This window comes from Xyrauchen texanus, chromosome 11, assembly GCF_025860055.1.
Source record: "Xyrauchen texanus isolate HMW12.3.18 chromosome 11, RBS_HiC_50CHRs, whole genome shotgun sequence".
NCBI lineage: Eukaryota > Metazoa > Chordata > Actinopteri > Cypriniformes > Catostomidae > Xyrauchen > Xyrauchen texanus.
Window position 1 is genome coordinate 15275797 of NC_068286.1, and position 16085 is coordinate 15291881.

General features: G+C 37.8%; 2 protein-coding genes across 2 annotated transcripts in view; one reads left to right on the forward strand and one right to left on the reverse strand.

The window, feature by feature from the left end:
* The window catches only part of LOC127651262 (protein Dok-7-like), a 48015-nt gene extending 41051 nt beyond the window's left edge, over positions 1-6964 (forward strand). Inside the window, 6 exon segments of the mRNA XM_052137013.1 lie at positions 1567-1739; positions 1741-2400; positions 5312-5381; positions 5944-6021; positions 6127-6294; positions 6822-6964. Of these exon segments, the coding sequence (XP_051992973.1) occupies positions 1567-1739; positions 1741-2400; positions 5312-5381; positions 5944-6021; positions 6127-6294; positions 6822-6961 (1289 nt within the window). The 3' untranslated portion in view covers positions 6962-6964.
* Positions 6965-9126: 2162 nt separating this feature from the next.
* Positions 9127-15421, reverse strand: LOC127651265 (alpha-2-macroglobulin receptor-associated protein-like). The gene is made up of 8 exons (XM_052137016.1): positions 15189-15421; positions 14819-14963; positions 14408-14538; positions 14123-14243; positions 10162-10317; positions 9951-10033; positions 9498-9674; positions 9127-9268 (listed from the first exon to the last, which is right to left on the reverse strand). The coding sequence occupies exons 1-8, from the start codon at positions 15348-15350 to the stop codon at positions 9200-9202; spliced, it is 1044 nt and encodes a 347-aa protein (XP_051992976.1). The 5' UTR covers positions 15351-15421; the 3' UTR covers positions 9127-9199.
* Positions 15422-16085: the final 664 nt, after the last annotated feature.

Below are 16085 nucleotides of genomic sequence, written 5' to 3' on the forward strand. Positions count from 1 at the left end.
TTTGACAAAATATAACTCCAATGTTGTATTTTGGATTGTGCTGTGAGTTTCTGTATATAAGCACTTAAAATCTAAAATAATAATACAATATTATGTTGAAAATTATCTGTTATATTTTCATTTCATTAAAGTTTTAATGAATTAATTTATTTAAACACCATTTTGATGATAACATTTAAATAAGCTGTTCTTGAGTATCAAGAATAAATGAATAAAGTATCGGTACTCGGTATCTCAAAAGATCAAGATGAAATTTGATTACCGTAATTTCCGGACTATTGAGCGCACCTGAATATAAGCCGCACCCACTGATTTTTAAATAAAATATTATTTTGAACATAAATAAGCCGCACCTGTCTATAAGCCGCAGGTGCCTACCGGTACATTGAAACAAATGAACTTTACTCAGGCTTGTAACAAAAATAAATAGGCTTTAACGAAACACGGTGTGGCAGCGGGGGCGTGGTCAAGCGCCCGTCCGGGAGAGAAAAGCGGTAAGGGCGCTTACACCTGAGCTAAATTATGTCTAACACCGGTGTCTAATTTCAGTAAGCATGGGGAGAGCGGTATAAAAAGGCAGCAGCCACAGAGCTGAGAGAGTGACACACGTCAGTCTAGTGTTGGCGCATAGAAGAATTGAGAAACTTTATAAAATTGATTGTAAACATTGCTGTGGCCATTAAAAGCCTTACCTGGAACGTCAAGTGCCCTGCTGAAAACTGTCACACTGGTGCCCGTGTGACAGTTTTCCCAAGAAGGACACGTGAAGCAGGGCGCTTGAAATTAGACACCGGTGTTAGACATAATTTAAGCGCAGGTGTAAGCGCCCTTACAGCTTTTCTCTCCCGGATGGGCGCTTGACCACGCCCCCCGCTGCCACACACGGCTTGTAATAAAACATTTGCAGTAAACAGTAGCCTACCAAGAAAGTCATTGGTCACTATCTTCCTCGTCCTGTGCACTGAAACCACTGAAGTCATCTCCTTCGGTGTCTGAGTTGAATAGCCTCAGATTTAGTTGTCTTTTTGCACTGAGTCAATTCCTCACGCTGCTGTTTCCAGCGTCTTATCATCGACTCATTAAGACCAAGCTCCCATGCAGCAGCTCTATTTCCTTTTCCAACAGCCAGATCACTCGCCTTCAACTTGAAAGCAGCATCATATGCGTTTCTCCATGTCTTTGCCATGGTGAGGGTGACAAATTTACTACCGTAATCAGAATGATGGGAAGTTTGAGCGCTTCGATTTAATCTAAACAGTAAACAAAAAAAGTTGTTTTGACCTTAACCCGTTCGGCAATTTCATTGGTCTAATGAAAGCTTCACGCCGCCAAAAAACTGAGCACGTCATAGAATGTTTTTATAAAATTTGAAAGCGGGAAAAATCCATATATTAGCCGCGTCATTGTATAAGCCGCGAGGTTCAAAGCGTGGGAAAAAAGTTGCGGCTTATAGTCCGGAAATTACGGTACTCATTATATGAACCCTTTAACATCAGACCTTATTCCAGATTTTACATTTCACATGTCAATCATATGTTCATTCTTCCCTCTCTCTGTCACGGTCAGCCTCCACCTTCAGTTATGGAGCCTCTTTGGCAGGAGATGATAGGAGCATCTCCAGCTCCTCCTCTGAGACCAGCCACTCTGACAACAGCCTGGGCAGCCGCCTGGCAATATGGCCCGAGCCAGTCAGACATCCCACCCCTGTAGAGTCTACATCATACATCGTTAGGGGCTGTGGGATCCAAGAGCACAGCCTGTTCTGTCAGAACATCTAGTGACGAACGTCTATATGGAGCAGTGGTGGGCGGACTCCGGCCCCCATCCAAACCACCTCAACCTAGAGGCCTTCAAGAGGCGGGTCGCCAGGGCTCAACTGACAGTGGTATCGCCACAGGGAGCCACTCCTCCTATTCTGGAAGCTTCTCATCTTACACTGGTAGCATGGATATTGGGCTTGGAGAGACTGAAGAGTTTGGGTCGTTGATAAGCCTCCCTCAAAACCCCAATTCTCAAAACTCAAACTCCCTGATAAACACTCCAGTACGGATAATTCCCATCATACCAGAGCATGGTTCATGTGTGAGCCCTCTCATAGAGCCTGCCCAAATGCAGGCCAACCAGTATGAGGTACCTAATCCAGGTCTGCAGCATTATGATATACCTCGTCGTCTACAACACCACCACACCTCCATTCTGGAGCAGCCTTTTAATGCTGCAGGCCTGGAACGGAGGCCTCAATGTGGAGCTTTGACACAAGAGGAAATACCAGCAGATGCCAAAACCAAACAAACTGTCCCAGTGCGTGTTAACTGGTGTGGGGAAGGAACGGCGCCCCCTGAAGGCTCCACTATGCCACAACCACAGCTAACCATCTGTCCAGACTGTGGGGGAGGAAAGGTAACAAGATTTTTTTCTTGTTGCTTTAATTTCTCTTTGTGTCTTTCTGTGACCTGATCCTTGATGATTATGAATAATCGGGTACCCTCCATATGTTACAGTAAGTGGAAATCTTAATAAACACTCTTATAAAAAAATTGCTCATCAGATAATGCAGCCCAGTGCAAATGATTAATCACAAACCAATTTATTTTCTTCAAATCTAATAGCACCAATATTTCTCAGAAATGATGTTCAGAGGGTCTAAAGGTGCGGTCACACTATACTTCACAGTCCATTCAATTCAATTCAAACGCATCCGAACACTGAAAACCATAAACGCAAACTAATGCAAAGAACTTCTGGTGAACTCAAATTCAGATGACAAGAAGAAATGTGACCATTAGAAGATCAAAATGTCACACAGTGACCTTTTGGGGCAATACAAAGTGTTCATTTTTCAGAGCTGTATGTTTTTATTGTTGCATTAAAGTGAATAGTATCCCTCACCATGTGTGGCCTCTAGTGAGAGGCACAGAGAGATATCAGATGGGGATGGGACTGCCAGTGGGAGGGAATGCTTAATTTAGAGCCAGAAGTGTCATTGAAGAACCATAAAATGATCTGATTGCTTCAGCAATTGTGTTTGTCATGTCACATTTGCTTTTTATGACACTATCGGTTAGGTTTAAGGTTTAGTGTAGAGAGGTAGGTTTTGTTGCATTACTCTTAAAAAATCTCATCTGAAGAAACTTGTAACATAAATGCCACATCAAGCGTGACTATATGTTATTTAAAAACAAGTTGCTAGTATAATGCCACAGAACTGCTGCAACTTGTTAATTCTTGTCATATGCTAATTGTCTTCCGGGTTTTAGGACTACAAACTGAAGAGGTGTATTGTGGAGGTGCCTCAATTTTTGACTGGAACTTTAGTGCTGTTCCAAAAACTTTCAAAAACAACAACCAATATATCAAGCATTTGCAACACAGATCAGGGTTGTGTTGATTGAGCATCAGTCTTTCGTTATACTCTCCTCTAATCATGGAATCCATCGTTCCAGCACATATCTGCCAAATGTTCCAGCAGTCTGTTTCTCTGGAACATGCTCCGTCATCACGCTGGTGCATCAGTGGGGGGGCAGAACGGCTTTGCGGAGTGAATTTAAATGTGTTTGTCATCTCGCCACTAGCTCTGGGTTGATCTGAGAATGCAATAATAGCGCATGAAAACAGCTTGCTTTTACCAAACAACAAAGAAAAAACTCAGCGTTTCCCCATTCTGTGCAATCAATATTTCATTCTGAAAAACACTTCACTCTCAAAGCAGTGGCTTACACTTTCAATACATGTGTAGAATAGTTGTAACTTGTGGCAAAATTTCAGTCGAAGTTGAAAAGAAAGAAGTGTAATTCATTAAATTTAAAAGTTGTTTATTGCCGCCACAAGCATGAAACAAACTACACTTGAGGTGGGCATAGCCCACAAAATTTAGGCAGTCAAATTGCTAGTCTCATTTCAAAATATAATAGAATTTTGAAGTATAAATAACAACATCAATAGCCGAAAATAAGTAGTTCAATGTCACAAATATGATATTCTGTTCATCTGTGGTGTATTGTACTTAATAATTGCAAATAGCTTTTAGCATTTTATTTTTTCCTTTTATATTCAATTTTAAACATTTGTTTTTATCTCTGTAGATAAATTCCACTTCCACTCCAAACCTCTCACCTGACACACAATGATGACTCTAAGACATTGCAGGTTTTTTTATGTTATAGCATAATTTCCTATAAAGCTGTTAGAAACGATGTTTGTTGTGAAAAGCGCTATACAAATAAATTGATTTGACTTGTAGTTGCATTATCACACAAGTCAGCAAATTGGTCTCCATCACAGAATTGTTATGTGTTCAAAGGATTTTATTTAATTTATTGGGATTTATTGTGCAAATGTTTAATCTGTCCTATTTATAGTTTTTTTTTTTAACTAATAAAAACTTGCTCTCACATATCTCTTGTTCTTATGTATTTATCAATGTTAGATGGAATGGGAAGGTGAGGGTTAATTTTATTTTTTAAGATAATGGGATGGTCCAAAAAGAAAAGGCAGGCAATTTCTCTATTTAACCCACCTGCCATTGGGGGACAAAATGGACAGCAAATGTTTGGAGCACATGGACAAGACTGCTTGCGCTACTTGATCGCAATTTACTCTAACGTTTATTTATTTATTTTTATGTAACCTTGTTTTTAAGTTTGCTTTTAAACACTATTTATTTGCACATTGTGCACCTCTGATGGATTAAACATATTTTGGGAATGCCATTCCTTCCTCACTGTGATTCTCCTTGTAGCTGCCTTGGTCCATATCACAACATTGGCCTATTATATACACTGAAAGTAATAACTTGATACATTCATGGACAGTGGTTCCACATGTTTGAAATGAGTTTTCTTAAATTAAAATGACCATGTAATGTCAACTAAAATGCTTCAGGTAGAGGGAACCTAACTGAATCAAGTAAACACAACAAAATGTAAAATGTCAAAATAATTAAAATTAAACTTTTTTTAGTGATATGCTAGCTAGTGACAGGAAATGTTTGTTGGGTTAACATGCTGGTGGGAAGCACCACTAACTGCAACTTGGTCACTATTCTGTGGTTAGCACAGCAATTGCTCCATGGATAAGGCAATATGCAGAATACTCAAAATGTATTGGTCCTCAACTTAGGCTCAAGATCCACTCTTCACCACGATTTTACAATATTTTAGTTCAGTTAAAAGTTTTTATATTAATGACATTTTAAGAGGATGTAATAGCAACTGAAATGTCTGTCTCAGTCATTTTAAAGAAAAGAAATACAGCTTTAAACACACCTGCTGTTACTTTGGGATTTCTGAATCAGTTGGTGTGTTTCTTGTAGGTGAAGGAGAGGAGCAGGGTTGAGATAAGAAGCATTTCTGAGCAGCGGAACCCTTTCCATGAGACTGACGGTGAGCATTGTACAGCCATTTGATTTTTAAGCAATAATGATGGCATAGGCCTCTGCAGACATGCAAAATTTACAAATGGGCGACATGGGTGGATGACATGGGCAGACGACTCAGGGTGCCCCCCCCCCCCCCTTTACTGAAGGATGTTTCGCCCAGGGGCCATACAAGCTAGAACCGCTACTGCAGACATGTATTACTGCTCTTTATTTTGTCAAATAATGATATATGGATGGTGTTTCAATACTCCCTCTTCCCTGAGTATTTTGAAGTTTTTCAAGCAGACCTCCTTGTCTGTATTGATCAAAAAACGATTTACTTCTAGTCTTAGCATTGACATGTTAGAGCTTAACAAAGTAAACAGGAGGAGAAAAAGAAATATTTCATTGTCACTGGATATTTCCATTTGTGTGTAACATCTTAAGTCAGAGATTGTTTTCAGTTGATATGTTAACGATTTTACATTTTGGAGCATAAATCAAGCTCAAACAGAGAGTGTGCTCAGATTGTAAATAAGGAATGTCTTTCTTGTGATTTATGCTTGGTGTTTTGTCATGCTCCGCAGATCCAAAAGACAATTATGAGCAAATGGCATTCTTGACTGATACATCCAGGTGGCCACAGTTCAGATCTGGAGAGTATGGTAATTGAGATGCCCCTACTTTTATTACCATCTAATCATGGCATTTCATTTATTCATTTTCATTGGTTACTGTGTATGAATCATATCTGGGTTGCTGCCTTACAGGAAGCATGCTCGCCTGCCCTGGAAAGACTGGACTGACCGTTATTGACAAACATCAAATTGATTCTGTTAACTATGTGAATATACCTATCAGTCCTATGTCTAAACAACAGCTGCATTACATGGAGTTGGATCTGCAGGACCGTCAGGAGTCAAGCCACACTGTCAGAGGTACATTGTGTTCTTGTCACATTTATACTCAGATTAGATGACATCTAATGTGTATCCATACACTGGATGTGGTACAAAATGAGCCATTCAAGTGGCATGGATAAAGGTCTGAGCTGATAACCGTAAGGCTGAAGGGTCAGATCCTGCATGGGTTAGTCCATGAGTAATTACCATTGTGCCCTTGTACAAGACACTTAACATCAGGTTTCTCCAGAGAGGTTTCTCAGTTGAGCACTTTGTAGTCCAAACTTTTTTATTATTCCAGTTTTATAGTGAAGAGGTGTATGTAATAAGTAGTACACAAGCGCCACCAGCAAATATGGAACATGTATTAACCGCTACATCATGGTTCCAAAAATATCTTCATTTCTAAATAATCACCAATATTATCTGTAGTTTTGGCTTTTTTATATACTATCCCAGCTGTGTCGAGATTATTCTAAAATATTAAGCTGATTACTTGCCTGCACATTTAAAAAAAGAAAATACAATAAAATCCATCGTTTTCATTTTGTATATGTGATCAGCGTCCGGCTCCAGCACTAAATACGCCCACATTGATATCAGTGCTACAGAGACGGCGCAGCAAGTCGGAGCCCAGCATGCACAGGGTCGTGAGGAGAGACTACAGGAACTAGAGCAGAAGAGAAAAGGAACGCTCACCTGAACGCACTCATGGCAATACAAATATGCATACAGTGGGGTTCTAAAAGTCTGAGACCACTAGTACTTCTGTTTTCTCTTCTAAAGTTATACAAAATGTTCATTACAGCTATATTAAGGCTGATATGAATTCCACAAGTTTGTGCAGAACATGATGATCCATGTTATTTTCAGCATGATATAAGAATGTTCCAAAACCAAGTAATCTGTCCGTTTTTGCAAAGAAGTTAACAGTTACAAATTTGCTAAAATTCATTGGCGATCTAGAAAAAGTGCAGAATAAATATTTTATTTTACAAACCAAAAAAATCCTAGCTTTTTTAACGTGGTCACAGACTTTTAAATCCCAGTGTATGTACAGTATATAGAACTGTTCTGGTAGTAGTCCAAAAAACCCAGAGGAGAATTTGTTCCCTCAGGATTTTCCTATTAGTTTTTTATACATTTTTGTTTTTTGAACTTGTGAGTAAAATAAGGTCTGTGGAAAACATTACTTAACGATACATGGATGTTTTTGTTCTACAACATAAATGACACATTTCATACCTCAAATGTGAATTTTTAAACAGCTGATTCAAAATTCACGTAAGAGGTATGAAAGTTTGTAATTTATCAAAACATCAACATATTTTTAAGTAAATGTTTACAACAGACCTTATTTTACTCACAAGTTGAAAAACCCCATTATTAAAACCAATAGGAAAATCCTGAGGGACCCCATGGTGAATTAAACTTGTGTTTGCCTACAAATTGACATCACAGATGAACAACTATACGGTTATCTTACAAAGTAATGCATTAATGACTAATTGCTACATTTATTTTTGCATTGTATTTTGTTGTGTAACTTTGTGGATGAATGTTTTGTTTACCATGTTCAATTTTCGCATGGAATTAGAATGTTTTAAATCTGAAAACAGGTTCCAGACACAACTTTTTGATTGTTGACAACTGTAAATATATAATCCTATTAGTGACCAATTTTGCTCTGTACATTTACATATTTCTAAAGAAGCTGTATTTCATCAAATATTATTTTCTGACATTTCTATATTAAATATTACAGCAGTAACAAAGTGATCAACGTCATTAACCATGGTTGTCTATGAAATGTTTCAATACCACGATCAACTACATAAATGTAAGATAACAGAAGCACAAACATTAATTCCTGATTATTCATTAGCATGTTGGATTTGTATGAATATGAAAACTTATGAAGCCATTGTAAGTGTTTTAAACCACAAACGACTGTTAGAAGTAACAACAGTACTCTCGACTAAACAACTGGTTTGCAAATTATATTATAATTTTTGTGCAAATCTCAAAATGCTTTAATGTTGGAAATTTGAGGAAAAAAAAATTAACAGTATGTCGATTCAGTTCCAACTACTGTTCTTATAGATCACCAGGTAGATTCCAAGGAGATACCTAATGCTACTTAGTGATTCATACAGTATAATAGCCGACTCAAGGTCCGCCATGCCAAGTCTGACCATTAAAGTTGTGTCTCCTTTCTTGTCCAGCCCTTTTAGATTTGTCCACTGAAGCACATCTTTTTTTTTCTTGTCCAGATGTGAAAAGTTGAGCTGTTTAAAAAGGTTACATTTCTATTAAGTTGAATCTGTGCAGTCGAATCCCCATCTTTCATGAAGGGGTATTATTCTGAATTAGCACCCTAAAAAGAATGCAGTGCTTGAAAGCAAATTACTGCAATGAAAGCTTTAAGTTAAAACTCGTACCTTATGCTGTGGTGTTGTTGAGACACAATGGAATGCTGAAATGTTAAATTATTTTGCACCTATATGTCCGCAGGATGCTCCACATGCTTCAGTGTGTGTTTGGTAGGTTTAGCAAGATTATTAAATATACCGCACAAATATTCAGCAACATAAATTTGGCCACAATTAACACAATGCTAATGATTTGAGCAATAATACTGTACATCTAACATCAGCTTGTAATAATTTACCAACTTGAAATGGAAAATGAGCAGCAAGAGCAGAATCGATCACTAATTTTAAAAAAAGAGAAAAAAAAGAAAATCAGTATCAAGAACTACCAAATAGCCCAACTTCCTAATTGAAATTGTAAAAAAAAAAATGTATGTACGATTATGCTCTAGTTTTCATTACCAATAAATAAAAAATGATGGAAAACATTTTAGAGGGAAAATTGCATATGTGGCATCTGAATATTTATAACTTGTAGTAGTGCTGTCAAGGTGGAAAGAAAATGGTATTCAGAGTTCATTGTGTCTCAATCCATTTCGGGAAATCTTATTCGTCAAGTCCTGCAAGTGTTTCTTCATCTAAAAAAAAGAACAGTGTGTCATACTATTAGTAAAGATTTTAAACAAAACAGATACTGCATGACATGTAGGTTTCTCATAACTATTTATAAAAATGATAGGAATAAACATTTATTATTTGCTCAAAAGAAATACGGAACAGTTGAGATGAAAATAGAAAAATCCTGCAAATGCTAAATCACCAAGAAATGTGACTACTGATATTCTAAAACCCAGTTAGCGCCTCTACCTTGTATCCCATTTCTCGTGCTTTTTCAGCAAGAGTGTTGTATTTTTCTTTATTTCTCATTATGTGTTCTTCATCTCCCAGGGCTTCCACATGTTTCAGTTTCTGATGTGACAGTTCCAGCTGCTCCTGATAGTGCTGGTGCTTTTCCACCTTTGTTTCAAAGTGTCTAAGTTCCTCCTAAATGAAAGATTAAAGATCTGAGACTGCAGGTCAACCAGCTAAAGTCGTGCAAACGTATTGAGAATGAACTATTCAAATACAATTTCCTTTACTATCTTGTCCAACACATACATAAAAGAAAAAACATCAAAATATTTTTTCTAAGCCTTTAGATCAAAGGGTTTTTAAGATCATAAAGAAACAATAAATTCCAGACTTTTCTCTGGTGTAGATCACATAATGTGAAGTACTGTGTTTGTTTTTGCATACACATTAAATATAGGCCAAGCTTACTTTAAGAGAGATAAGTTCGTCCTCAGTAAGATTAGATCTTTTTGACATCTCCCAAAGCTCTATGACTCGTGGCTCCTTAAATTCTGCCATAGGAAAATAAATGAACGAGACAGATAAGCTCTTCCATCTTCCATCCTAATAAACATATATCAGAAAATCATAAGGTAATTAAATTATAAAATGTAGGTTCACTCTTAGCAACGGGACGCACCACTGTCAGCACTGTAACCTTCATGGGTGATCTTGCGGAGCCGTTCAAAGGCCTGGTTAAGGTCTCTCATTCTCTGCTTCAGATCTGAATGTTTCTGATGGAGAACATGTTCCTTCCCTTCACCCTCCAGTGGACTGATTATGTTCTTATGGATCTCTGAGAAAAAGGACAGTGCAACAAAGTGATTAGTTCATCTGGTTCTGAAATTTCAAGGCAATGAAGATGAGGTTAAGATTTAGATTTACAGTCCCTTGCTTTATTACTGAAAAAAGATTTATAAAAGGCCAACCTTTAAGCAATATGCAAAGAGCTTGCATGTAAACTTTGTCACATATTGAAAAAAGATACCAATCAGAAATAGGGATCCTGCCATTTTAGACAATATTTGGGATTTTCTTACCACTTACCTTGAGTAACAGTTTTGTTCCTGATGTTATTAGCATTTTTTTTCCCAGCTGCCTTGTTAATGCAGTTTTTATTCTAAGATTTCACTGACAATTTCAATAAAGAGTTTTTAGCAAACAAACCATCTCTGAGATGAATCACAATATTTTTTTATTTTCCTTTTTTAAGCAAAAGTGTATTTGAAAATTACATTTTTATTAAAGAGGTCATGTCATGAATTTTTATTTTACTTTTTTCCCTGTGGTCCACTTGTGTTATAAAGTGTTCTTGCACAAGGACAGTCATAATGCAGTATTGCATGCATGACCTTTCTCTTCCCTGTATTTAGCCCTCTGTCTGAAATGCTCTGTTTTTCCTGTAGTACAGCTTTAAAGAGTTCTGATAGGCTAACATCTTTACAGAGTAAACACGGAGGGTAACCATAAATGAAAGAATGAAAACATGCAAGCGGTTTACAAAATCCACTAAAAGCACTCACTCCAGACAGACATTGATAACTATACACTATGGGCCGGAATATGTGAAGCACACAATCAAATTACAACATTTGTTCAATGGAATAACTGAAAACTGAACAAAGTCGGCACACTGCTGCTTCCCGATACGTATATTATCATGCATGCAAGATTTGGTGATAAAATAATGCAATAGAAAGCTGACAACAGTGTAAATAGTCCAGACTAACACAAGCAGTGAATGTTCAGTAAATCTGTATTCAGCAGTACAGTGAGTTATAAGAGATGTTGGGCTCACAGGTTTCCCCTGTCTGTCTCTCTCCCCCTTAGAATGTTTCCCATGTTGACAAATACAAAATTTTCGCCAGGTGGGGATTCCCTCATGAAACTGATTTCCTGCTGGATTTGGGGAGAGGGTCTCCCTCCATGGAATAGCTGCTTAAGTCACAGGACAAAGGGCGTTCAGACACGTTCATCAAAATACAGGACGTCCTTGCATACACAAGACAGATAAGCCTCACTAGCATATCATTTACCACTGTCTTTTGTCATGCTCCGCGTTCTTCTAACATTATAAATAATTTAATCTCAGGCAAATTACACATTAGAGTTACATTCGTTACTCACTGGCATTACAGTTGTGTCAAATATAGCTGGCACAGCTACATCTTTCAATACAAGTTTCTTTGCAAAGCCTGAAACGTGGTTCTCAAAAGTGTCCATAAAAATGTTTTCCAAAAAATATTATATTTCCAAATTGACCATTTTTTTGGATAAGTCACACGCTTCTAACGTTAGGATCTTTCAAAAGGCTCTGCAGAGATGCAGATTGTCCACAACCAGGATCACAATAATGTCGGGGTCCGTAACTCAACATCCTCATATTTTCGCTGGATAAAAGCAAACTACAGTAAATACAGTGCAACTTCCAGTGTTGGCGTCCTGTATCAGCTCTCTCTTTCTGAATTCACTGCCACAATTATATATGTTGTGGAGGTGGGGCCAATCAATTGACACCTATCTTCTACATCACAAGCACTGATGAGCTCTTTTCCCAGGCAACAGCAGCTTCTCTGATTGGTGGATAACACTTCAGGATTTTGGGTGTGTAGTTCTTCAGCAGGAATTCCACAATTAAACACTGCAGCTTTGTCCCAAATGACGCACTATACACTATCCACTATCCACTCAGCCATTTAGTGTATGAATTTTAAGTGTAGTATCATCCCAAATGGAACTCAACAGATTTTTCAAATGGAAGCGTTCGCAGTTTAACAGCTGACGGAAGTGACGTTTCAAATGCATGCTATGTGTTGCTGCTAGCTTTAGCGCTTTAGCCATCCTCAGTTCAACACTTGTATCACAAACAATGTAAATATTCATATAGCGTAGGCAGGGCTGGTAATCTGGCACACCGGGCATTTTCCCTTTGGGCCGACGCACTTTGGGGCCGATCAGGGGTGGACTGGCCATCGGGAGTACTGAGCTGCGATAAGCAAAAATGAGTCGATATGCAGAAAAGGACAACGAACAACCCCCACCCCCGTTCAACAACGTTTGGGCCAGTTGCTATGTAAAATCCCGGGCCGAATTCTCTTCCCAGTCCAGCCCTGAGCGTGGGTTTATAAGGTGCTAGTTGCTATATTCTCCATAATTTACAATTGCTTTGTCAGACCAGCAATACATCCAGGTAACTCCACCCCTTCAGCTATGTACGGCGAGCCGCGAGTGCCGAGTGCATGTAGTATCCAACATTCCACACTCTGTTTTGACGGTTGAAGAAGTGCATCATCCAAGTACTTATAGTACACTTCTTTTTGTTTAATTTTTAGTGTTAAAATACTACCCGCACTACTTACACTACAATTAATGTAAAGTAAAAGTGTGCGGTTTGGGACACACCTTGCTTTTTGAAAAGTTGAAATCACGTTGACTTGATAAACAATCTTGGAGCTCATGGTCTGTGACTTGAAAGGTTTATTAGGCAGTTTAGGAAGAAATTAAGAGACCACTGAAAAATTATCAGTTTCTCTGGATTTACTAGGCATTTGTTTGAGTAAAATGATATTTTTTTTCTATAGTTTATAGTTTTATATAAAGTACTGTCAACATTTCTCCCAAATTCCAAATGAAAATATTGTCATTTAGAGCATTTATTTGCAGAAAATGACAATATTTTTATTTGGAATTTGGGAGGAATGTTGTCATTTTTAAATAACACAAGACTAATGTTTTAACTTCATTAAGAGTTCAGAAATCAATATTTGGTGGAATAACCCAGATTTTCAATCACAGCTTCCATGCGTCTTGGCATGCTCTCTACCAGTCTTTCACATTGCTGATGAGTAACTTTATGCCACTCCTGGCTCAAAAATTCAAGCAGCTCGGCTTTGATTGATGGTTTGTGGCCATCAAACTTCCTCTTGATCACATTCCAGAGATTTTTAATGGGGTTCAGGTCTGGAGATTGGGCTGGCCATGACATGGTCTTGATCCAGTTGTCCTCCATCCACACCTTGATTAACATGGCTTTGTGGCATGGAGCATTTGCCAGCTGGAAAAACCTATCCTCAGAGTTGGGGAACATTGTCAGAGCAGAAGGAAGCAAGTTTGCCGGCAAGTATGCGTTCTTCACAAAGATGAATCTGCCCAATTCCAGCCTGGCTGAAGCACACCCATTCATCACTGATTCTCCACCTAGTCATCTACTGGTTAGATGGAGACCAGGAGAGGCCTTTGGTCTCACACCCATTGTGAAATTTGGTGGAGGATCGGTGATAATCTGAGGTACTTCTGACCAGTTGTCTTTTTCTGCAAATAAATGCTCTAAATGACAATATTTTTATTTGAAATTTGGAAGAAATATTGTCAGTACTTTATAAAATAAAACGTTAAATGTTTTATTTAAAAACACCTACCTGTAAATAGTAAATCCTGAGAAACTGATAATTTTGCAGTGGTCTCTTAATTTTTGTCAGAGATGTATGTTATTGCTAAAAAAAAAAAAAGCAATACATTTCTCTATAGAGAAAATTAATGGAATTGTTACTTCTGGAACACTATTGTTGCACCCTATTGTCTTGGAACCATTAAACTTTTACCTTCGGTCCGGCTGACAGTATCCATGACAATGTTGTACTCATTGATCTTGTCTTTGTGGTGCAGGAATTCCCTCTGCAGGCTTTGAAGTTCCTCTTCAGAAAACTTTCCAGATGTTTTGGCCTGATGATCAAAAGTCATGGAGAATATTTAAGCTAAGTTAGCTCAACGAAAGTGTTGTACTTGTAAACACTTGTAATGATTAACAAACATTCAACAACTTTAACGTGAAACATTAAAACTCCAGTAGTTGCTCACATCGATAACTCTGGACAAATGTAGCTCACCTTGTTCCACAGCTTGTTCAATCTAGGGTCATCAAATGTATCTCCCTCTTTAACATCACGATCTTTCAATCTGTTGTTGTCCAATGTCCGAGTGTCTTTTTTCCCATCCATTCCATACTTTGCCAGAATAACTGCGCAAGCAAGCACATGAAGTTCTCTATTTGTACTGCATGCATAAAAGTGATTTTTAGTTACCATTAAGCTTCACATCATAAAGATGATACAATTTTCCCATTATAGATGAGGTTGTCATATTACTTTTCAGCTTTTCGCTTGTCAGCTTTAAAGATAACCCTGTTGCAATAGTCAGCATACTTGCTCATTCATGCCTTTCCATTAAATACAGTTTAATGCCATACGGTAGAAACCATGTTCATGTGTCCCAACCAAAAGAAAACAGTATAATCCTACTACTAAAATTGCGTCTCAGCTTGGCTTCTCTCTCTCCATCCTCGTCCAAGCCTTCTGCTTTCAGCTTTTTCCACTGAAGTTCATCTTTCTCCTGGATCTTCAGGTCACTGTGTAGTTCTGACAGTCGCACCGGAGCAAGCTGCATCTAAATAAGAAGGAATACATAATAGACAGTCACAAATAAAGCCAAAAGCAGTCGTAATACACATAAGACGTAAACACAGTGATAAGGACAACCAGAAAAAATGTAGTCTGCAGCAGCTACATCCAAAAACACTGGCTAATATTACCCCATTGAAACTGACCAATATTTTTTAAAAAATTTGACTTGTGAAATATTAACTGTTAAATAATTTGCCATTTTACTTACCCTTATTGCCTTTTCCCAAACCTGATTAAGTTTGGCAATCCTAAATTCCACCAGATTGTTCCCTTTATCAGATGCCTTTTGTTCATTCATTTCTTTTGAGTACTTCCCCGCCATTGTCCCCATGATGAAGAAAGAAATCAAAATAATGTGGTGCATTTCCATTCTGATACACCACAAACTAATTAGTTATGAAAAGTAGATAAACGGTGTAATGTTTTCTAGACTAGAGCATCTTGCAGCGGTATTCAGGAAACACTGCGAGAATCGTATGGCGTTCACGTGCCTCCTGCGCACTGCATCATGGGGGTTGAAGCTTTCCATGTCTTAGTCAGTTGCGCTTTGCAACGAGAAACTCGCGGTTAAAAGACTTAAAATCCCACACAGCGCTGCTTGATCGTAAACTAGTAACAACGCGTAAAGGGACTTTTGAGCAAATAAAATCAGTCCAGGCACTGAGAATAACGGGAAGCCTACTTGCAGCCGTATGATGGCAAAAGTTTGTTTAAACTGCGTATTTAAAATGTTTTAAATTTCGGCACGTTATAGGCAGATACTGTATTTTTATTGTGTCTGTCCCATTCCGCAACCTTATTTCCAAATGGTAACCGGTTAGAATGAAACAGAAGAACGGTTAATAACGTTTATTATTATTATTATTATTATTATTATTAATAAATGACAGAATTTTGCGCAATATTTATTTTCCATGTGTGGTGGATTTATCAGCATAGAAATCATAACCAGCAAATAGTTTATCCAAGTATAATTTCAATTACAAAGCTTCTCAGTCATAATTTTTCTTCTGTGTTAATGCATCACATATGTAATAATAATTCAATGAATACCTGGAAACAACAGAGAAATGTACTCAATTATGTTTGTACATTTTCAGGATGA